General features: G+C 45.4%; 2 protein-coding genes across 8 annotated transcripts in view; one reads left to right on the top strand and one right to left on the bottom strand.

Moving 5' to 3' along the window:
* The window catches only part of RPGRIP1L (RPGRIP1 like), a 114,802-nt gene extending 94,024 nt beyond the window's left edge, over positions 1 to 20,778 (top strand). For 5 of the 6 annotated variants that reach the window (XM_068116275.2, XM_068116274.2, XM_068116272.2 and 2 more), the window contains 5 exons: positions 5,985 to 6,103; positions 6,270 to 6,456; positions 6,586 to 6,667; positions 8,396 to 8,529; positions 9,031 to 9,213. In XM_068116275.2, coding sequence (XP_067972376.2) covers positions 5,985 to 6,103; positions 6,270 to 6,456; positions 6,586 to 6,667; positions 8,396 to 8,529; positions 9,031 to 9,128 — 620 coding nt within the window. In that variant the 3' untranslated portion in view covers positions 9,129 to 9,213. Of the gene's footprint in view, positions 1 to 5,984; positions 6,104 to 6,269; positions 6,457 to 6,585; positions 6,668 to 8,395; positions 8,530 to 9,030; positions 9,214 to 20,743 lie in introns of those variants that run through there. The other variant, XM_078778678.1, reaches the window with a different exon arrangement.
* Positions 9,358 to 24,382, bottom strand: part of LOC137427110 (nuclear receptor coactivator 5) — a 28,669-nt gene continuing 13,644 nt past the window's right edge. For both annotated transcript variants that reach the window (XM_068116291.2, XM_068116292.2), the window contains 5 exons: positions 22,743 to 22,780; positions 22,387 to 22,507; positions 12,973 to 13,172; positions 12,130 to 12,462; positions 9,358 to 9,990 (listed from right to left, as the gene is read on the bottom strand). In XM_068116291.2, coding sequence (XP_067972392.1) covers positions 9,635 to 9,990; positions 12,130 to 12,462; positions 12,973 to 13,172; positions 22,387 to 22,507; positions 22,743 to 22,780 — 1,048 coding nt within the window. In that variant the 3' untranslated portion in view covers positions 9,358 to 9,634. The remainder of the gene's footprint in view (positions 9,991 to 12,129; positions 12,463 to 12,972; positions 13,173 to 22,386; positions 22,508 to 22,742; positions 22,781 to 24,382) is intronic.

Genomic DNA, 24,382 nt, shown 5'->3' with positions numbered 1-24,382 from the left:
CTTCAAAGGCCGTCAATGCGGCCGAACTCAGGGGAAAGGTGTCGCAGGCCACAAGGGGGCGAAGTTTCGCGGAGAAATTTTGCACCCATTTGGAGTAATGGGCGAACAGCCCAAGGGCGCGTTTCAGGGAAGCCCGATCGCAGGGAGGGGCCATGTCGAGCAAAGGTCGCAGACGTTCCTTATCCGGAGAGACAGAGCCATGGGTCACGGTGTACCCCAGAAGATCTATGGTGCGTAGGGAGTATCGGCACTTATCCTCGTTCATAGTTAAGTGATACCGTTGCGCGACCTCAAGGAAGCGCTTCAGATTAGCGTCATGGTGCCCTTGGTCATATCCACAAACCGTAAGGTTATCGAGGTAGACGAAAACATCGGTTAAGTGCTCCCGCGCAACGAGGTCATCCATGGCCCTCTGGAAACAAGCGACCCCGTTCGTCACCCCAAAGGGCAATCGTGTAAATTGGTACAACCGCTGCCCCGACTCGAAAGCGGTATAGATACGATCCGCCCTAGAGATAGGGATCTGGTGGTACGCACTACGGAGATCGAGAGTACTATAGACCGAATACTGGGACACCTGTTGCACTAGCGCGTCCATCCCCGGAAGGGGGTAGGCATCCAGCTGTGTAAAGCGGTTAATCGTTTGGGAATAGTCGATTACCATGCGTTTGCGATGGGCCTCACTGCGCACCACTAAGACCTGGGCACGCCACGGCGACCTACTAGGTTCTATGATGCCGTCTTTCAAGAGCTGAGTCGTTTCGTCCGCAATGAATTGCATGTCCGCGCGGGAGTAGCGTCTCGATTTTACCGCGACAGGGGTACAGTCGGAGGTTAGATTGGGGAACAGCGAAAGCGGACGGACGTCCATTTGCGCTAGGGCGCACACCGTTAGCGCGTCGTCCGCCCCCACAACAAGAGTGTCAGGCCCACCGAACTCCATTACCAGACGTCCATGCAGCTTAAGAAAATCATGTCCTAGCAGAATATCAGCACATAATGCGGGTAAAACCATAAGGTGTACATCAGGGAAAACCCGTCCCTTTAGCACTAGTTTCAATCGGCATTCCCCTTTTGTGCTAAGCCGGAGTCCCTGGGATGCCATGAAGATCCGTCGTGTAGACCGCCCGATCCGCCATCCATGCCTGAGCACAAGTCGCTGGTCGATAAAACTATCCGTAGATCCGGTGTCCACCAAGGCCTGAACACAATGGCCCTCAACCATAAGGGGAATAAGGGCTTGAGCCAGGCCAGACGAGGCAGCTGGGAGCGGGACTGAGCCCCCCGAATGGGTCGGACCAGCCTCGCGGGTGGATCCTACACCAGCAGCAGTTTTGCGATCGTGGCCGGAGTCTGCGTTGACCATGGGGAATCCATTATCGTCATCAGAGGGCTTTCCCCAGCATTCCGGTGTTTCGCGATTCAAAATCCGATGAGAAAAGGCCTCAGTAGTATTTGACATCGCCTTTTGACACTCCTGGCAGATAAAGGCTTCCGTTGTAGCCGAAATCGCCTTTTTCGTTTGGTCGCTTTGACAAAAGGCTTCCGTAGTATTCGAAATCGCCTTTTGACATTTTTGGCCGCTTTGACAAAAGGCTTCCGTAGTAGTATTCGAAATCGCCTTTTTCGTTTGGTCGCTTTGACAAAAGGCTTCCGTAGTATTCGAAAGCTGTTTCTTCCCTTGCGTGGCTCGAGGTTTGGCCAAGGACGCGGCCTTTGTCCCCGATGGAGAATGAGACGGTGGTGGCTTTCCGGTGGCGCCAGTCAAGGTTGTCTGAGCGCCCAGCGGGCCGCAGCGAGGGGCCCTCCCCTTCGAAGACGGGTAAGGCGCTGGGCTCGTGGGTTCTGCTACAAGCCCGTTCAAGGTTGCCGCGCCTGCGCGACCGCGGCTGCGCGAGTCGAAGGGCCGCGAGCCGCGTGCCGATTTCTTGCACACTTTCGCGTAATGTCCCTTTAGCGAGCACAAATGGCAAATAGCGTCACGTGCCGGACACACGACTCGGGCATGACGAGGCCCTCCACAAAAAAAACATGCGGCCCCGCGCAAGGCCTTGGGTCTGCTGGTCGTAACGGCAGCTGTCAGGGTAGGGTCATCCTCCGGAGCATCCCGGAGTTCAGCAGGCGGATCCACGTCCTCGTCAGTGGTCCTCTCCGGCCGGGCGTGTAGTGAGGTGCCCGCCAAAAGGCGCGTGCGATCATAGGCGTTCGATTGCATCCGCGCTTCGGTATACACCGTCGCTTGCTCAACCGCCGTAGCGAAGGTCAGGTCGGTCTTCTCCAAGAGTTTGAGACGTAGTTCCTGAGAGGAGACCCCTGCTATGAAGGCATCTAAAAGTCGATCATCTTTAGCCTGCTCGGGAGTCCGTGGCTGGGCGCTGTCCAGCATGAGCTGCCGGAGCTCCTGGGCGTAATGATCCATAGGCTCGTTGGGTTGCTGCCGTCGCGTCTGCAGCAAATAACGCGCATACACAGGGCTTTTTTCTTTTATATAAAGCCGCTTGAGCTCCGCGACGGTAAGATCATACGTCGTGCATTGAGCGACCGCGTGGTAGACCCGGTAGTCGATTTTTGAGTGTAATATTGCCAGCTTCGCGGCAGGCGTCGGAGCGGTATCAGGCTCATTAAAGAGATGCTCCAGTTGCTTGAGCCAGTGCTTGAGTTGCAAGCCTCCGTCCGTGGCTTGTGGGTCGGCGCTGAAAATGGACACCGTCAACGTCTTGTTGCCAGCCATGTCAGCAGATCATAAATGCAATTAAGTGTTGTGGAAAACCATTCAGGTCCGCACAACTTTTAGTCCAACGGTTTGGTTTAATTGCATTTAGATCATCAGATCATTCCTGTAAGTAGAAATACACAATAAGCATACGATGCGACATCTCATAAAGCCATTCCTATCAGTCAATGCAAGCAAGCTAGATATTCTATAAAGGCGTACCATTAACGAGGCTACCGATGTAACATGTCACAAGGGAGAAGTCTCGGAGCACTGACACAGCAACGGGTCTTATAGTCACGCCCCTAGTGGGGACAACAATGACAGCGAGCAGCGAGCATCCCCACCCGGGTTCAGTACGGATACGATTTCACTACACAGAGCATGGTAATCTGTTCACTCTACCTGGACTAAGGTAATCATTGCCTATCCCCCACAAACGTAACTATACATACAGAGCCTATAGGAAGTGTCGTGGTTAAATTTAATTACAATTATTTAAATCTATGGATTGTCGGATTTGGCTGCACGTGGGACCATATTGAGGGGTCATGCCAACGTCTCTGAAGCAGACAGGCTGTATGGGATGTGGTGGATATGTTATGTGCTAAAATTGGGTGTTGACTTCGTCATGATGCAAAGGTCCCCTTTGGCATAAATGTTCCTTGTTGCCCTAGGAACAAAATTATCCAGACACAAGTTGTATCTTAAAATCCAAGATGGCCACTGTCAGCCATCTTGGAAAACATGGCCAACCCATAGCCCAGGAAGCATTTGTCATATAAACTATTATGATACATGTTCCCAGATAATCTGAGGTCACCTAACTCATTTCTGGAATCACTTCTGCATTTCGGATGTATTTAAAGGTCAAAGTGGGGAAAAAATTCAAATTACAACTATTTATTGGTTTCATAACATTATTTATTGATTTTCACATACAGAACACAATGTTTGGTCAGGTAATTTGAGCCTTCTTCAATTATGCTAGTGGGAGAGCGCGAAGCTGGAAAAGGATGACTATTGGTCCTTAGGGCAGGAACGTGCAGCACTTCATCGTTCGGCAGCGAGACGTCCATATCCATCCATGGTCTTTTAGATAGATGGCAAGGGCCTCAGTCCTCTGCCCCATTTCAGCTGGATTGAGGATGTCGTGGAGATTCTCCACTAGTTGTGTTTCTGAAGAGAAGTGCTGTTGAATGCTGATGCGTTCCATGGAGGGCTGATTTTGCCGTCGTAGAGGATGTGTTGTGATCAATGTTGTCAAAACCGCCTGTGGTGAAAACATGCTTGACAGCCTGAGGAGGCACCACCACACCAACCTGCTCCCAGTGAGCAATGACTGAATTTGCGATTAATTTTGATTTTGTCAAAAATTAATTAATTTGTCATTAATTAATTGTCATTTTTGTCATTAATTTTATAAAAATGTTGAATTTATGTTTCATTAACCTGACTTTACCTTTAAATGCATCCACAATGCAGAAGTGATGCCAGAAATTAGTTATGCGACTTCAAATTTCCTGGGAAACATGTATCGTAATAGTTTATACTCGCCGAAACCCGTGGAACATCCACGGAAGGGAGGATGTGGTGTATGGATAGAGTGTACCATTATGGATGGCATCGGGGATTTGCTTGTCCGAGTAAGAGTTAGGAAGAAAGATGAGAATGAACAGTGCGTATATGAACAACGATCGCCGACACCGGCACAAATGCATGCTCTGGATTGTCCACTCAGTGGACGGCTTGCTTTCGCCTTCGCCTGTCCAATCAGCGGACGGCTTGCTTCGCCTTCGCCCAGCAGACGCCAATACGATGGCGTCGTAAGATGGCGTCGTATCGGCAGTTAATCGGATGCTTTTGGCCCCCAACGTCGGCTAATTCAGATTTTTCGAGTATGGCTGTACGTGATAAACAAAGAGTGCGGTTCGTAGATCGTAAATCCATTAGTGCCGTGGGCATCGGGTCACTGGGTGCGGCGTAAAAGGGATAACAAAGTCGAGTCCTTCCGCTATTATTATATAGATGACAAATGCTGTTGGCAGCCATCTTGGATTTTAAGATACAACTCATGTCTTTGGATAATTTTGTTCATAATTTTGTTCATATGGCCCTAAGGAACTTCCATGCCAAAGGGGACCTTTGCATCATGACTTGAAGTCATAAAGCACTTGGCATGTCACCTAATGGGCCCTCCCTTCCCTGCACACCAGAGGCCATTTGTCTGTTTGTAAATATGTAGGTTTTTATGGTGAATATTGTAATAATCTATACAAGTCAGGAGACGACGATGGTTCACGAGCGAGCGGTATTCAATGACAAAGGATGGACTATAACCGAAACATGCCTGGGCAGGCCAGGCCCGGAAATGTCAAAACGAAGGTTACTGACCTTGAAATGAGATAGAAAATAATGTATAATCAGTTATGAGGATAGTTAGCTGCACAATACCGAAAATTGGGTTAGATTCCGACAACTTTGAAACTTTGTGACCTTCAAAGGTCAAAGATCGAAGATTCTGAAATTTGTTGGAAAACTTGTATTTCATGATGTATGTGATAATATAAGATCATGTACGACATTTCACCCTATCAGGAAGTGAACAATGTAATAAAACCATCAAAAATCGACTTTTCTAAATTTCGTGACCTTGTGACCTTGACCTTGGGGCGAAAATGAAAAAATCGAGCTCCATGGGGCTAGACACATGACATTGGCCTAACCAAATACCGAAACCCCTGTCAGATTCCACCAAACCCCTCGGAGAAGATGTAGCTTGAAATCGATTACCCCCTAAAAAGACTTCTTTTTCGGGCGTGGCTCCGCCCACAATGGGCGCAATACGCCCACTCGAGGCAGCACACAACTAGATCATGATATCAACCTCCCACCCAAGTTTCATCAAGATCGGATGATATCATTGGGTAGTTATGCTGCGGACAGACAGACAGACACACCCATGACGAATATAGTGGTGACTGTTTAATAACTCATGAACCAATAATCTTATCATTGATGTAAGTGGAGGTTGGGTTGAGGGGTGGTGGCTGTTTCAAGTCTGCAAAGTGATGCCAAAGTGACCAATATAGCAATTTATGGCAAACAGGATAACTAATTAGTCCGTCAGTGAAGCGACAGGTTGGCTCTTCTCGTCTTAATATGAAGCTGAAAGTGAAAACCAATTTATTCAAAGTGAAAATTCATGTGAATGCTTGTTTATGGTAAGAATTCATATTGCATGTTCTCATTTCGAACATTCATATCTTAGTGTCAGAGGAGTTGGAAGCAGAGAGTGGAAGAGGGGAAGAAAATCAGACGGATGACAGCGAGTCTCTGGCGCCAGATACTGATGAGGTTTTGACACATCTCGTCACCAAGGTTACGCCAGTAAGAGAACAATGTGATTTTCGAGCCGATTAATCAATTACTTGTATTGATGATGGATATCACATTGTGGGCACATACGTTTACACTGTTGACGAGCACCCCATAGTAGAGCGTAATGTTCCGTTATATCACCGGACTGACGGTGAGCTTTCGCGTCTGTGTGCAGCCTGCCGACTACATCCGGGTTGAAGTTCTTTCCTTTCACCTCCTTGAAGGATCAGCTGCCGATTCCAGCAACCAGCAGCTGTTTGTGGAGTTCAGCCTACTTGGGCTGTCTACGGAGGAGACAGAAACGCCCGTGTCCCTCCCCAAACCACTACCTGGCCACTCGGCGAATTTCAACTTCAGCAAAGGTGGCATTTCGGCCCAAAGAAACTCTAGCTTAGAACATGGCAAGCATGTCTTAAAGGCAAGGATAGCACTTTAGGATGCCGTCCATTTCAGCGGTGCATTGTTCCGTTATCTTCCCCCGTCTTGTACAGTGATCGACGTTGACCGTGAGAAGCACAGCCAGAGGAGGGACATGCTGGCAAGTGTTGCAAACGGAGAGGAGACTTTTGCCATGTACGAGCTTATTGCCAATGCCTGATCACATGTGCCGGAGGCCTGGGCTTTTGTGAACCTGCTCCAAAACAATTGGCTAACTGACAGAGGCGTAGTGTATAAAGGGTTTTAGGTCCTCGTGTATTCGAGCACAAATGGCAGGTATGGATGCACCATTGGGACACTGGTTTGCCTCAAACTCTACAAGGTTTACACCATGAGCACATGACCAAGGTGTCCGTACCTGTTTATCAACTTTAGCATTGATCATTGCTCTCATGCAGCAGTCAATTGCGTGTACTAGAGAGAATGCATAAAGATTTTGAAAACAAAACTGACAAACATGCAGATACACCGTCGAGGTTTGTCCCCAGTTAAACTCGTCATGATTATGGTGTACATGTGTTGGAGGATAATTGTGAGTTAAATCATCCATCATCTATATAATACAGTAATACCATAAGGACTCGACTTTGTTATCCCTTTTATGCCGCACCCAGTGACCCGATGCCCACGGCACTAATGCATTTACGATCTACGAACCGCGCTCTTTGTTTATCACGTACAGACATACTCGAAAAATCTGAATTCGCCGACGTTGGGGCCCAAAAGCATCCGATTAACTGCGGATACGACGCCATCGTATTGGCGTCTGCTGGGCGAAGGCGAAGCAAGCCGTCTGCTGAGTGGACAATCCAGAGCATGCATTTGTGCCGGTGTCGGCGATCGTTGTTCATATATGCACTCTTCATTCTCATCTTTCTTCCTAACTCTTACTCGGACAAGCAAATCCCCGATGCCATCCATACACCACATCCTTCCTTCCGTGGATGTTCCACGGGTTTCGGCTAGTGATCATGAATAGCTGAGATTAGGACATCATTTTGTTTATCTGAATAAGGAAGATCGAAATATTGTTTAGGTTTATTCATATTTATTAAATCATAAATAAATTGATATACATATGTGGGGAAATTACACACCCAGACCAGGAATCAAACCCAGGTCCTCTCGAAAACCGTACCAGTGCTCTGCCATCTGAGCTATCTGGGCGACCCTGACCAAGCATGCAATTTTCCCACATACAATTGCCACTCTCTTTCCGTCAATGCTTCCGGGGCACTCGCTGCCTCCAATGGGGGGAACAAATCCATGTCCTTTATTATAAACACCACTGGGGGCGTAGTGAAGCAATTACGAGTAGATTAATGAACAGGATTAAATAATTTTACCACATATCTATTTAATTATTTTACCCTGTTCATTAATTTAAATCATAAATGCTAAACTGTTGCTTCACCATCAAATGGTTTGCAAGACCTTTTGAATGCTGAACATCAAGCAAGGAAGCAGCACGTACCATCTCAAAGTCGTTGTTATGACTGGGGTTTGAACCGCCGACCTCACAGACCCGGAACGGACGCTCTCACCATTACACCACCGAGTCTGGTCAAAATAAAATTGATTGGTTTACCTGTTGACGAGTACATTTTAAAAAATCATAAAAATTGCTGACAAAAAAAAATAAAACATGCACTACTTACTCGAGATAATTCACTGTTTGTGGTAAAACTAAATTTAAGGAAGGGGATTAGGGGGAGTGAATTGTACAGCAATTTTAAAGATATACGGGTTGAGATTTATTTATTATTATTATTTTTTTGGAAACCAGATCGAGGCTCGTGAAAGAGCTAAAATTTTCGTGAAAGATTTTCCCACGTTTGAATCGCTTTGCTCCTCCTCACCCAGCGTTCCCTTTACCGTGGTGAGTGAACCACTCGCGGAACAACAAGAACTTGACTGCGTGGACTTGGGCACAGCACGGCTGGACCTACGCGACATCTTGCGTTTGGGCAAGGATCTCACCGAACACGCCATGGATGGTGAGTGATCTGCGTTCCTGCAATGTGCTAACTGTTCTGAAGCGGTACTCTGGAATATTTTTTTATTTTAGATGGATCGATCGGAATTCCCATCGTGCACAAGTTTCCAACGAATTCCACCAGATTTTGAAATTACACCCAAAAACTGGAACCACTCACCTGGTCACCTGTAGAAGTGCATCCCATCAGTTAGTTCTGCGCAGCATGGCGACCCACCGTTTGTCCATGTTTTATACCTCTCCCACCTCCCCCCAAGCCCTGTCCCCTCCCACAGATCTCCCGATGTCCCTACTCAAATGTTGTTTGTGTGCTTCCCCTTCTCTCCCCATCTTGTCTACCGCTCCCCTTATTTTGTGTTTTATGTGTCGGTTTGAGTTTTTGTGTGATTAATGTTAGCTCTTTCACGAGCCTCGATCTTGTACACAAAAAAAAAGTCGTTTAAAAAAAAAGAAAGACGAGAAGACGTTTGGCAGCCCTTTCTTTTTGTCCGTTTGACTGCAGCGATTGCTGCTGATGGGAAAGCGATTGGCACTTTGCGTGTCACTGTTGAAGCGCTCGCTGCTCTCAAAGACGCCCAACAGGACCGGCGAGACTCCTGAATCGGTCGGTCCAAAGAAAATGCCTTTCGTAACTCGAGGTTTGTAGAATTTGTACAAAGAAAATAAAAATTATGTCTGCCCTCGATCGTTTTGCTTCCTCGTCGTCGTTTGCAAACACAACGTACTCTGTGACTATGTTGAGGTAGTGTGTGATTCATGTGTCATGACTAATGAGTCATGACTGATCTCCATCTCATTGCAGCAGATACAACAAGAGATGTACAAAGAATTACACATTCATACTTTAATGAATGCAGGAAAAAAACAAACTAAAAACTTCCTTTTACAAAAAAAAGAGATAGAAAGCAAGGCTAAGACAACACTCGCTATTAACCCACAAAGCGAGGTGACAGTTATGGATTACAAATCAAATCAATACCACATGGCCAGTTTAATTCAACATTAGCATAAGGTGCTTGGCCAGTTAAAACTACCAGGAAAAAAACAAACTAAAAAAAAATCGGCTTCAGCGATGGCAAGTTAAACCAACTCCTCGTTCGGTTACATCAATAGCGGAACAAACTCTTGGACTTGCCCGGGTCACTTGCGCCAGCGTATTGGGACGAGCTATCCAGCAGGCTGTCCAGAGCTTTGCGCACGGCGGGATTGCTCAAATTGATGCTCGTGGCAGACGGATGCCGCGACGACACCGTCGCGGGCGGAGGTGGTACGGGTGCCGGTGCGGGCACGGGACCCATGAGTCCGTCTCCCATGTTGGTGTTGTCTGGGAGCCTGCCCATCATGTTCCCGTACATGTTTGCATTAGGGTTGAACAAGCTGGTGACGACGCCCTGTTGAGAGGTGGACACTGGTATGCCAGAGGGACGATTCTGGAGTGAAGATGCCGCACCAGGAAAACGGTCTGAGTTTAGGGTATGGAAGAGAAACATGAGTGACATCATTAGTTAAAAAGAATTTAAACTCAATTCACTACATCTTCCATTACCAATATTAGTTTACCAGAAACTGAAAATAAAATCAGAACAAGATGCCACATTCAACTTACACCTTCCTTTGTGTGAATCTCATTAATCCCCATTTACTCACATCCTTCATCATCTGCAGTATTCTCAACATTTGCACACAAATTACTTTCGCCAGAGGAGAGGGTATTGCATTTGAGTCCGTTTGTCTGTTTGCTTGTTTGTCTGCACAGAATAAATGATTTTCTCTGCAACTGTTGGTCCGATTAACAGGAAATTTTCATCATAGGTGCACCTCCTCCTGTAGAATTTTCAAATCATAATTATGACGGCATAGCTCACGTGGTACGGGTGCCATCTTGGAAAAACCGAAAAACTTTGCACCTCTATATCTCCGAAAGCGTTGCATAGAAAAAAATGACGGCTCATTGTAAAGAACTCTCCATGGGGAATAAAATATGTTAATGATGTCATAGGTTTCTCCATTATGACGTCATAGTTAGACAAGAACAAAACTTCATCCGATCAAGATTAAATTTCTTGAGGGTCATCGATGGATAAATTGGAGGGGAAAAATTGATATCAGTCACGTGGTTTGGCCGCCATATTTGTTTTAACAGCCTTAAGAACCACCAAAAACGCATCTTTGCGAGATTCTGCAATCTCTGCTCTTTCTTGTTTTACCTGTCAACATGACAATGTCAAAATCAAATTACCCAAAGGGAGGGCTGAGATGTTTACGTCACGAGAGAAATTTGACTTGTGCTACTCAGTGTAATACAATCACAAGCTAAACATTCTGTGAATAATACACCAGAATTATAACTGCATAATCTCAGGAAGTCTAGATAATAATCGTTCTTTCATCTGAAATGAATGTTTTATTTTAAAAATCAAGTCAGATGTAGAAGCTGATGATAATGGGTCCTCCCTCAGGTCCCCATCACCCTGCTATGTCCAATTTCATATTAAACCTGCTCTTAAACACCCCCTTGGCAATCTTTCATGGATAATTAATGTTCAAAAAGCAAAATTGCACATACAGCCTCCACTACAACTACCATAATCAATCTATTACCCCAAAGACGACTACTGCTGTGCCACAATTAATCCCATCTTGTGGGGTCAACTGCTTGAGTTTCCCTCCACACCCCTCCATCCCAAGCATCCTCGAGCTCTGCACTTCCACCACCACCTCAGTCATGTACGCACACGACTGACCTCGGCCCGCACACGACTGACCTCGGCCCGTACATTTGATACGCTTGCTTCAAGTTAACCATTTGCGAACTTGTAATGAAATATATTGGCCAGATTTCACTTTTATTTATATGAGGACAAGTTGATAAATTACACCACTTTTTATGCCAGTGACACGTGATTAATTAAATGCCCGTTTTCATATCACAACGTCGGTTGGCACCCTTGGTTGTGTGCTCAATGGGCAATGATGTGTGGTTGCGGATTGGCAACCGGATCGCGTGACCAATATGGCACCACCAGTGGAAAGTTGTACATGTGAAGAACAATGAGCAATTATATCTTCAATGGGCAGAAGGTGAGAGTGGAATACAGACTAATGATAGATCATGCCTGGACCAATGAAATGTATACAGGTGAATAGAAAAGCTTTGAGAAGGCAGAGGTCGTCCTGATTTCCTGTGCAGGGTGTGCATCTGTAATAGGACCACGCCAAACCGAACACCACCCGCATGACATGAGTCGGAGGTTGTCCTCACCCGTATTGACTGGATGTTGCCCCATCAAACTAAAACAGACAATGCACCAATGCTAAAGATGTCTACACTGCAGTCAACAGGAAGCAGACATTGAGATTGGACAAATGCACCTCACTCCTTGTGGATCATATTGTAAAATGACCAGGTGTATGTATTCCAGTGGGCCCAGAGAAATGAAGAACAAATTGGCGTCATTTATTGACCCGCCTTCGTGCTGGGTCAAAAACAGTTTAAAACCTGGGGACAAGTGTCTTTAGGGAGGGGTAAAGGGGTTAAATTCTGGACCAACAAACATTACACCTTCTCACCTTGGACATAGCAACATGTAAACAAGCTTACCCTCAGGATCTCCCATGAGGGATCCCACAAGCGTGGAGGTCGGAACCGGCTTCCCAATCACCATCTCCCGTCGCTTTTGAATGTAGTCGGCTACAGAGTCAAGCTCTGGGATGGTAAGGGATTTTCCATTGCACAGCAAGTCGATCAGTGGCTGCAGATGTGGTGGGTTTCCTTGTCCACGACGAGAAAAGTCCATGTTCAGCGCACGGGTGGTGAGTTCGGCAGCATCACGTGACAGATCGATCCGTCTTTGTTCCCTGTCTTCGCCAAAGTGTTTGGCAAAATCACGCGACAGCATAAGCATGGCTTCTTCCTGCGGCATGTTGCGGTGCTCTGGTGGGAGAGAGACAGTGCAACGTATTTTCAAATCACATTCTAACAGCTCTTCTCAAGGGAAATTCTCTAATATTTACCTCTGCCATCGAAGGTGGATGGAGGTTATGTTTTCATCCCTGTCTGTTTGTCTGTGAACAATATATCTCAAAAAGTTGTGGACGGATTCAAACGAGATTTGGCAGAGATGTAGCGTATGTGACGAGGACGAAATCATTAGATTTTGGTGAAGATCCTTATTCGGATCCGGCTACTAGAATTTTTTATGTGATTCTTCATCATTGGGAGATAGGGATAAAAATGATACATAGCAGGATATCTCAAAAAGTTATGGACGAGTTACAACTAAATTTGGGGGATGAGTTGGTTAGGTGACAAGAACAAGCCGATTAGATTTTGGTTCATGTCCGAATCCAGATCTGGCCTATCAGTGGGATACAAAACAAACTTCAGCCTGGCGGAGGTATGCGCTCTACCGAGTGCCGTTCTACTTTGGAAATGCAATTGTACCTTCTTGTAGTCCGTGCAGGATGTTGACTGTGCATGAGCGGTGCATCTGGTGCGTGGTGGTAATCACCACTGCATAGGGTATCCCAGAACGAGTCGCCTCGTTCAGCGTCTGCTCAAGTCCCATCTCAGACGACAAGAACATGAAGTCGACGTGCAAGCCCTGCTCTTGGATCATCTGCGCTATTGTCTCGCCATAGTTTCTGGTGTAGTACAAACAAACCACCTTCAGAATCAAAAGAGATACGTTGCACTCTCGCTCTCTTTGTGGATAATGAAAAAAGAAAACCCAAAAAATACTGGGATACCACATTCAACTGAATAACAAAGTACACCAAACAAAGCTGAAAAAGTGTAATTTTTAATCTCAGATGCCACCTCCGTCTCTACAAAGGAACACAAGAGGCGCAGTCATCACCTTGCAAGCACACGCCACAATCAAAGATCCTTTTATTGTGAAATTACAAAGTTAACAAAAATTTAATTTCCATTAAATGCCCTCACATTCACAAACCCTTGCATCGTTTAGACATAAAGCCGCCATCTGGCATTCACTTACAAATGTCCTCAATGGTGGTTTTGTTAACCCCCTCACACTCCCTGCCCCAACTACTTCAGCAGGCTATGAGAAAAATAAGCTCCTTGAAATTTCACAACGTGAGTATCTTTACAACACGTGCACACCACGCTGCTGGATAAATACAATAACAAGCCACCAGCATCGCAAAGGTTAATTTTGAGACGTGTGTGTGTGTGTGAACACACACACACACACCACACACACAACCACACACACGTTTGTGGGGGGTAGGCAATGATTACCTTCGTCCAGGTAGAATTGTATAATACTAGGGCATGCCCGTACTATATATAAGCTAGGACGTGCCCGTACGTGGGTGCCCGTTCCTTGCCAAAAAAAAAAAAAAAAAAAATTTGTGTAGGGGTGTGTGTGTGTAAACATCCTAGGGCGTGCCCGTACGTGGGTGCAAAAAAACATGCGTGCAAACAACAACAACAAAAAAAAACTTTGAAACCACGTGGCAGTAACGACCACAGAACCCCCCCCCTCTATTTACATGAATGGTTTGGTCCATTCGCAACGACCACAGAACCCCCCCCCTCTATTTACATGCAATGGTTTGGTCCATTCGCAACGCCAAAGCGAACGGCGAACGGCTAAATCGCCATAGCTCGGTAAGTACTTGTCCGATTAATTTCAAACCTTGAAAAGGCACATCCTCGGGTCCCCAGCAATATACCTGGCAAGTTTAAAGTATATCGGACCCGTGGTTGTCGAGAAACAGCGGTCACAGACAAACAAACGTACAAACGTACAAACAAACAAACACACAGAGATTACTGGAATTATAGATAGATACCATGCTCCATGTGTCATGATTAAGAAGAATAAACCCCATGTATCATGAGTAGGAAATTTGTTTAGACTGGATGTCGTGTAAGCACGTGTAAGTGTCCCCATCAGAGGGGTGGGGTTATGTTAATTAGTTAGATTAATGGTAAATGCCCTGTATGTAAATGGCCTCTGTTATTTTTCCTCTGTTCCTTATGACAATGCAGCACACACACAAAGCCAGGAAATAGCGCATTAAAAGACACTAAATAAAGGCTAACTCAGGGGTTCTTAACCTGTGGTCCATGGACCCCTTTGGGGTCCGTGGATGGGCTTCATGGGGTCCATGAACCAGGTGCATAAAAATTATTAAAAATGTATTTTCGCTAGCTTTTTATAAAAAGTTTTATTTTTTGTCTCTGTACAGGATGTTATGTACTTATTCTTGCTTACTGAAGACTAGTAGATCTGTAAGGTAGGTTGAAATGGGATGATACTGAGTGTACAGTCAGGCAACATACTGTTGTGGTTTTGGGAACCCAGCACAGGTAACATCATTAAAGGTTAAAGGTTGCACCCCATAGATAGGCCACAAGCAACACGTAGGTCACCTTAGGATGGTAGTTATTTCTTAGTTTGTGTTTAGGATAAGGCCATTCCCAATAGTTGCATCTGCGTTGCGTAAAACAAATAAGAGTAGGCCCCTCGTCCATTTTGCAGCCTCCCTTCCATCGACGCCATTAAGCGCTAGCCAGTCTGCAATCGCCCTCGCCCTTTAGGTTGCCAGCAGCCTTCGCAAACTCGCTGGGCTTCAGCTCAAACCAGCCCAAAGGCCACGAGGTAAGGCCCGAAAAGGGGGCGGAGCGCAAGGGTGGAGGTGCGGCCACGTCAAGCAGCTATCAAGGCGGAGCCGGTAAGCCCTCAGCAGCCAACCAGGGTTGAGGTGAGATCGCCTGACAGGGCGTGGCTGGAGATTCGAGAGGGTTCGCTGGGCGTGGCAATATAACCCCTTGTGCGAGGCCCCCACCTCACTTATGAGGAGGGACGCAGCTGCAATCATTGCGCTCTGAGTTATGATGGGAGAGGCGCTCGTGAATGATTACGAACCTTGTTGAGTTATGAGGAGGGAGAGGGCTTGAACATCATTGTGAACCAGTTGAGTTACGAGTCTTGCACAAAGCCCTTGAACAGAACTGGTACGAGAGTTGAGTTACGAGAGGAAGAGACGCGCTGTGGCAACCAGCTTTACAAAGGGCGAGCGCGCGGCACGCACTGCCGAGGACTGCAGCGTGCAGAAGGACATTGGGGAAGTGGCGCATCGATCATCATAATACCGGGCGCGCGTATAAAGGCGCCGGTGCAAATATTACGTACGCCGTCTGATCACCAGCTTACCTATCCCCCGCTATATAACTGTCCGTATCGCGCCTACGCCACGGGAAGGGCTGCCTGCCGTACACCACACCATCTGCACGGTACGAGTCTGGGACCGGACGAGCTGTGAACGCCATCGCCGGACCCTCAACCCGACCATCTGCATCCCCGCGTGAGTCTGAGAGCGAACGGGCCCGAGTCCAAGGGATAAGTAAGAATGTCTAAGGCTGCCCTGTGTACTTTTTCTTCCTCTTTCTTGTACATCCTTTCTTTTCCTCTTCTTTGTGCATTGTGAATAAATTACCTTGTTCTTCCTGGTTTCTTCTTAATCCGACCGTCTTAGTCATTTCTCAATTGGGTACCCATAGCACGATTAGGAACCGCTATAATCGGGTCTAGGCATTGGTTAACAGCTCGGATCGCGGATCGCTATCCGCTCGGCATATCTATCTATAATTCCAGTAATCTCTGTGTGTGTGTGTGTATGTCTGTGTGTCTGTGTGTTTGTCTGTGACCGCTGTTTCTCGACAACTACCGGTCCGATATACTTGAAACTTGCCAGGTATATTGCTGGGGACCCGAGGATGTGCCTTTTCAAGGTTTGAAATTAATCAGAGAAGTAGTTACCGAGCTATGGCGATTTAGCCGTTCGCCGTTCGCTTTGGCTTTGCGAATGGACCAAACCATTTCATGTAAATAGAGGGGGGGGGGGGTTCTGTGGTCGTTGCGAATGGACCAAACCATTTCATGTAAATAGAGGGGGGGGGGGGGGGGGTTCTGTGGTCGTTACTGCCACGTGGTTTCAAAGTTTTTTTTTGTTGTTGTTGTTTGCACGCATGCTTTTTTGCACGCACGTACGGGCACGTCCTAGTTCCATCAAATCCATGATTCGAGCGGGAGTTATTTCCTCGTTTCTGGTCAGCGTTAGTACTTAGGCAATAGCGAATCCCTAGTCCTAAAACCCTACCTAACGCTGCCCGGGAAGGACGTCATAACCCCCAGGATCGCGCCGGCTAGTAAAAAGACAAGGGGATTAACCCACTCTTGATAAGGGGAAGGCCGACGTTCAGAGATCCGCAACAATACAATGTGTGAAATGATACGACATGAGTTCAACTCGAAGAGTCTTGGAGAATTTTGGTGTTCCTTGACACAACAACAACACAAGCCTACCCTCGTCTGGCAAAGCGAGCTGTGGGAGCTCCAATTCCGTTTGCAACCACATATCTTTGTGAGTCAGGATTTTCAGCACTTGCCATCAAAACGAAAAGTAGAAATCGATTGGATGTCAAACATGACATGCGTATTGCCTTGTCAAAGACCACTCCCAAATGTAATCTTATTGAAGCCAAACAACAGCCTTCTCACTGAAATGTACTTTTGAGCAGAATTGAAGTTTATTTTTTGTTTAATTTGCACAATTTGGATATATTTAATTTCATTCAGGGAATGGTCATTGATTTTTGCATGAAAAAAGTGAGATATATTCTTTGTAAAGATTGTTTTTTATTCTGATTATGATGGTATGTGAAGGAAATAATTTTCCTATGCAATAAAATTTATTCATTGTATGCAAAATTTTGTATTTGTGCTTATGTGCATTTTTCTGGGAAGGGGTCTAACTTTCACCAGATTCTCAAAGGGTTCCATGACACAAAAAAGGTAAAGAACCCCCGGGACTAACCGGAAACAGGACTTTGAGCACCAACGATGATGATACCACCGGGTGGTCACAAGAGCAGGCAGGTCCGTGAGGCCACGCCCCGGAGAGCAGTGATTGGTGAGATTTGTCGAGCCACGAAGCGAGGGATTGGCTGATAGGAGCAGGCACGGGCGGTGTCGGATGACATCCTTGAGTACAAAAGAATGCTCTCCCCGACATTTTCATCATTTTCTTTCTCTCGGTTTCTGGATCTGGAGGTGAACGGTCACCGATAAGCTCTCTTGTGGTGGGACAGTCTCAACGAACGGTCGTGTTCCAACATTTTCCATCCTCTTGCGTTGGACCATTGGTGCCGTGCAGTCACAGTTCATAGCACTCTCGCGCTAGGGACATTGGAGGTTTCGACGATAGTGAGGAGGAGCAAACTGTGGACCGAGGCCTGCATTTCCCGTGAGCGAACTGTGCACGGAGGCCTGTGCTGTTCCCGCCAAGGAAGCGGGGGGGCTTTGACGATTCCCGAGGTGGTCCAGGAGACGCTCAGAGCTAAGTACCTAAAAACATACACATTTATTTTCACCTTTGTGTGTATACGGGTCCGTATGGGAGCACTCCATTTAGGAACCTTATTTTGCCGTGTGTTCTTTTGTTCGCTGGCATTCAATAAAGCCGGTCTTTGTACATTTTAAATCCGTGTCTGTTGAATTGATCATCGCAGGTTCGAAGACGGCCGGTGGGACCCGGACCCGTGAAGGTAAGTTCGTCATTCTCCTTTCCCTCCCGTGTAAAGAACACTGTCATGTTTGACTGAACGCCTCGGAGTGTAAGCTAGTTCGGCTATCCGTTTCCTTGGAGGATTTTAATCCCCAGGAACAGGACAACACACACACACACACACACACACACACACACACACACACACACACACACACACACACACACACACACACACACACACACACACACACACACACGCACGCACGCACACACACACACACACACACACACACACACACGGTTTTAGGATACCGCTCAGAGGCCATGCCAAACCACCATACAGGTCCCTTTGTGTAGTTATTTCCATAGTGTAAGATTAGAATAGCTCCTTCCCTTATGTAGTGGGATCATCATCGGCTGTCCGTCGAGGGTTTGACGAAGACCATCATGCCTGCGCTCGGATTTGTTTAAAGTGATGTAGAATGCATGCTGTCTTCTGCCACACATACTTTACCCAACTTGCCCTATGCCCAGTAACAAGCAATGCAAGATGAATCGGGGTTGCAGTGACATGCCGTTTGCTCATGATGAGCTTCTCCACCTTTGACAAGTCTTGTTTTTAGTCTTACTGGGTGTGTCACACACCCTCCTCACCTGGGTGAGCCTAGGTGGGGGAGCCAGTTTAGTCGCCGACAACCCGACCGTGAACACTACTGCATTACATGTTTACCAGAGGCATTATAGACATGATCTGACAAAATAGAGTGTCAATAAATAGAATGTAGTGGGATGGAGTGTTAATAAATGTGTTGAAGGGAAGAGACGTTTTCCACCCCTCTCCTCGGGGTCAATTGTGAATTCTATATGAGCTTCGTGGGCGCACCATACAATGTGTGCGCTAATTTGCATATCGTGCCAAAAGCTGGTTTGAATCGTGCGCCAAATCTCCCCTTGCCCTCAACTTCGCCGTTACTGAATCTTTCGTTTTGATACAAGATAAGGACACCACGCTTAGCTTTTATTGAACACGTTTTTTGTTACACATTATTTTGGTTTCATTATAATTTTCACGTTAATTACCTCCGCCACCAAAGGTAGATTGTTGGAGGTTATGTTTTCACCCCCGTCTGTTTGTTCGTTTGTGAAAAAAAATCTCAAAGTTGTGGACGGATTCAGACGAAATTTGGCAGAGAGGTAGCGTATGTGACAAGGACGAAATGATTAGATTTTGGTGAATATCCAAATAGGATTCAGCTCGTAGAATTCAAATGATTCTTCACCATTGGGATAGGGCCAAAAACGATACATAGCAGGATATCTCAAAAAGTTGTGGACGGATTTGGACGACACTTGGTGGACCGGTTGGGTGTGTGACAAGGACTATTCGATTCGATGTTGGTGAAGATCTGAATATGAATTCACATATGAGATTTATTTAATTTCTAAGTGATTCTTCACCATTGAGTGATATGGCGAAAAATTAGATATAGCAGGATATCTCAAAAAGAGGTGGACGAAACTTGGTGGACCAGTTCAGTTGGGTGTGTGACAAGGACTAATAGATTCGATTTTGGTGAAGACCCGGATGCGGCTAGTATAATTTTTAAAGCGATTCTTCACCATTGGGAGATAGGACCAATAGCAGGATATCTCAAATATATATATACATAAAACATACTTATAAATATAGCAGGATATCTCAAAAAGTTGTGGACGGATGATTTTGATTAAATGTGATTTTGTATTATGATTTTCTGGTCTACTCTGGGATGCAAAACGTAAACTGTTCACCTGGCAGAGGTATGCTCTCTACTGAGTGCCGTTCTCGTTTCCCTTGCATCAAGACATCATGTACGCCATTCATTGTCACCTGAAAACCTCACCACTCGCCACAACCTTTGCTCCAAACACACACGACTTGCTTACCTTCTGCCATAATCCTCACCTCATCCACCGAGCAGCGTTTGCTGTGGGAAGCGAGGAAGCGTTCGCCGGGCTTTGTGATAAATTAAAACAGACAGGCGTTATTTGGCCATGAGCGTCCTGTGGACATCTAATCACTCCGTCTGTCTTTACAAAACAATTATGCGCTCCCAGCATTCGTCCCATGCTGAGGGCACGTTGCTACCCCCTGTTGCCAATGTTAACGGCAGAGCTCTATCCTGTGGTGCATCGGAAGTAGCGTATGACAGAAATCGGCTGTGAAAGTCTGGCAAGGGAGGGGTGAAACGGCAAGGCGTCAATCGGCATCCCTGATTCCGCCAATAACCTTCTAGATTGCACTGGCAGGCCCCAACCTCGCTAGAGGATTATAAAAGCGCCGTGGGCGAATGCGCGAAGGCTCTCAGCTGAAGAACCACCCTACCTGCGGGACCCTAGGAGGAGAGTATAGCTAGATCAGACTCAAACCCAGGCTCCAAGGCTCTGAACCGTCTAGGTATGTAAATCGCACCTCTTAAGTGGAATGGTATACATACCTACAATAGTACATTTAAGTTTGCAGCAAATCGAGTAAAATGGCTTTTAGAGGTACAGGTTTACCTGGCATTATTTGGTTTTCAGGCTGTTAGACGAGATTCGAAGATAAAATACATAGTTTCAATTTTATTTAGCACCTATTTTATTAAACAAAGCTTTTTGTTTTTAATTGCCATTTCAAAATGTATTACCAGGTGTACAAGAAGCTACATCGTGCTGGTGATGCCTCATACATACAAGGTAAGAACGCTTTAAAAATAATAATAACTAGAACTGCCACTTTAAAACTGCTGGCAGTGATGACCGGTTTACTCGCACCCACTTTTGATACAACCCCGACACACACACACACACACACACACACACACACACACACACACACACACACACACACACACACACACACACACACACACACACTATGGCGCACCTGTGGTGAAAATTTCATGTCAATCCGTGCAACGATTGCAGAAAAAGCGATTTTTAAAAGATAAACCTGAAATTGCAGAGACAGAATTATTTATTTTATCTGAGAAGCCAAACGAGGTTTCTTCTTCTTCAACATCTCACAACTCACTCTGTCAAATGCGATCGAGTTAAAAAAAGTCAATTTGACCAAATCGGTTTTATTCGTTTGTTAATATACCTCAGCTATTGACAAATCTTCAATTAGAATTTTATTTGAGGTTAAAATGACCGCGACAGATCGTGTGATCGTGATCATGGCTTGGAAGGACAAAATGGTGTTTTTCTTCTTTCAACAATAAAGACATAGCCTCGAGACCGTACATCCAATCATCTTGAAATTTTGCACACCTGTTCCGCTTGATGGGAGCAACATTGCATTAAAAATTCATGTCGATCAATGCAGTGGTTCAAGAGTTGGAAGGAAAATCCTAAAAAGCTTCTATTAAATTATTTATTGCGGCCAAACCATGTGACATCAAAATGTCTCAACATTGAAACATCCCCCCATGAGGAACTCTGTCCCCATGAGGAACTCTGTGCAGTTTCCACTCGATATCTTCACAAATTATGGAGGTGATACCATTTCTAGTTTGTGCTTAAAAACGTCATAACTCTGAAACCATGTGTCGGATGACGTCGTGCTCGGATGCTTTTTTGTTCCTCATGGGTGTGCGAATATGCATGCCAAGTTTGGGCTCGATCCGTTCAGCCGTTGGAGAAAAAGGGGGTTCCGTGGTTTTTCACGAAAAACAAGATGGCGCCCGAACCATGTGACGTATGACTTCGAAATTTTTTGCATTCTGAGTTTTTTTTTAAACTAAGCATCTGGGGGAAAAATCTCATTTTCGGGGGAGAAAAATTGTGTTTGACGAATTCTAACCTCTTAACGTTAGCATTTTTAATATACTCAATAAACATGTTTTTTTGTTCCCATTGAGGAGTTCTTTAGGATGAGCCATTCCTCAAATTTTTCCATTGAGCTGTTTCGGAGATAGAGGGGCAAAGTTGAATGTGTTTTACAAGATGGCGCCCATACCACGTGACATATGACATCATAATTAGCATTAAAAAATTCTCGGAGCCGAAACGATCATTTGATGAAAATTTCCTGTCAATCCGACCAGCGGTTGCTGAGAACATTAATTATGAAGTTTTCGGAGGTGCAAAATAGGGCGGAAGAATAATAAGAAAAATTCTAGCAGTAATAATAGGTTACTCTCCATTTCATGGAGTAAACCTAATAATAATAATAATAAGAAAAACTCTGGCAGAAATAATAGGTTACTCTCCATTTCATGGAGAGTAAACCTAATCAAAAATATTTTGGCAAGCAAACGGATGCAGGGCAAGGTAGCACTCAGGTACTCACACGATATTGCGGGCGGTTACTATCACAGCACAGTCAGCGGCCATGCCTTCCACACGTCGAAGCAAAAGTTTACGGTAATAGTGGAAAATCATTTTCCTCAGCTTGTCGATATCCTCAAGACCTGTTGAAAAGCATGTCAAGGATCGTGTGAAAGGGTGTGGTCATGTTGAGCAATAAAAGGAAAATTTCTACATCTTATGTACAATTCCATAGTTTCTCGAAAGAAACCTGATCAGCAATTTGGAACCGCAAGGAGCTCGAGAGGTTACGATAGGAAGGAAATGTAGTGTAATGGTTAACCTAGCCACAATAAGCAGTGCTGTTCGGCACAATATGCGGTTGTGGATATCCCTTACCAGCCGATTCTTGCCACGGACGACGATCCTGATCCATTCTTCAAATGCGGATGAGCATAGCAAGAAAAGAAAACAAAAATTAAATTCTGAATTGCAATTAAACACAAAGCTTCAATATTCTGAAAATGGTATTTTTCCTAAAATTATGGAAGATATTGCACCTTTATCACTTTATATTCATCATGTGCATCAATCTGTAAGCTACGATGAATGTTTTTGTACATCCTGGTTGACTTCTTATCATACCTGACCTAGTTTCGGGACTGTGAAAATTTCAGTCGAATCAGGGGGGAAAAGTACCCTTTTTGAAAAATTCACTTCATACACAAGGAGGTGGATTAAGCAAAGTTTTTATTGCTTTAAAAGTGTGAATAAGAATGTTTGTTTTCTGGTTAAAAGCTCATTACCCTTAACATGTGCCCACGGGGTCAACCGGAGATATGGACCTTTCAACTTTCTATTTATATTAGAACAGAATATATGGGTCTTCAAAAACGCTAATAAAACACATGCGCAATTCACAAGTGCGAAAAAGGGGCATTGCACCCATATTTTGAGAGGCTATAACTCAAAACCATTGGAGATGTTGAGCTGAAACTTGGGTTTCCTTTGTTTGGCATGGAGGTATTTTTAGAAAAATTTCCAGGTAATTTCTGAGATGTCATGGAAGGTACCTGGATATTGTGTGAAATGACATGGAATGCTTATACTCTCCCAAAAATGGATGAAGGCCCTCAATATAATTCACGAGATCAGCACCGTTGTGATGAAATGTGAAGAAGAAGATCCGGTTGTGGGATGATACTTGTAGAGTGATATATAACGCAATGAAGTAGAGGAAGGTGGAATTTTGCTGCTTTTCTGTATTCTGTGAGCGGACATTTGAGAAAGATATGATGGGATGTTGATTGTTATTGCGTGCTTATAGATGAGTTGGAAATGCAATTTGTTCTTTCTTTGTCGTTCTATTGATTCTTTTATTTTGTGTTATAGGGTATGTGGAGATAGATTTCAATAAATACTCATATCTGGAAACGAGGTCTCGACTGAATTTCACAACAATTTATTGAAATTCATCTCGACACTCAAGTACCATGGACAAGCTACTCAAACCAGAGAGGATTAACGGAGATCCAAATGCCAGTGATGCCGGAAGCCAATGGACGCATTGGATCAGATCTTTAGAACTCTACTTGCAAGTAGTACCTGACGCCACAGGCCTACATAAGTTTAATGTCCTAATTTGCAACGTGTCCAACACTGTCTTTGACTTTCTCACACTGAGACCTATGTCGATTCTGTGACGGCTTTGCGAGCACTCTATGTTAAGCCACGAAGTGCTATCTACGCCCGGCATCTGCTCGCTACACGCAGGCAAGAACCGACAGACATTGGAGCAGTATACACAGGTATTACGACAACTCTGCAAGCACTGCGAGGTGCCGGCTCAGACGGCCGTTGAAGGCGCCAATGATGTAATACGAGATGCTTTCATTACTGATCTCCAATCGCCTGCTATTCATCAGCGACTGCTTGAGAACGAGGCTATGACCTTTCAGGATGCGTACGAACAGGCCAGGGTTCTGCAACTGGCCCAGGCCCGGTCTGAGTCTTACGGACGTCAATATCTGACGGCGAGC

This window comes from Myxine glutinosa, chromosome 5 (assembly GCF_964187855.1).
Source record: "Myxine glutinosa chromosome 5, kmMyxGlut1.1, whole genome shotgun sequence".
Taxonomy (NCBI): domain Eukaryota; kingdom Metazoa; phylum Chordata; class Myxini; order Myxiniformes; family Myxinidae; genus Myxine; species Myxine glutinosa.
This window is presented reverse-complemented; position numbering and strand designations above follow the sequence as displayed.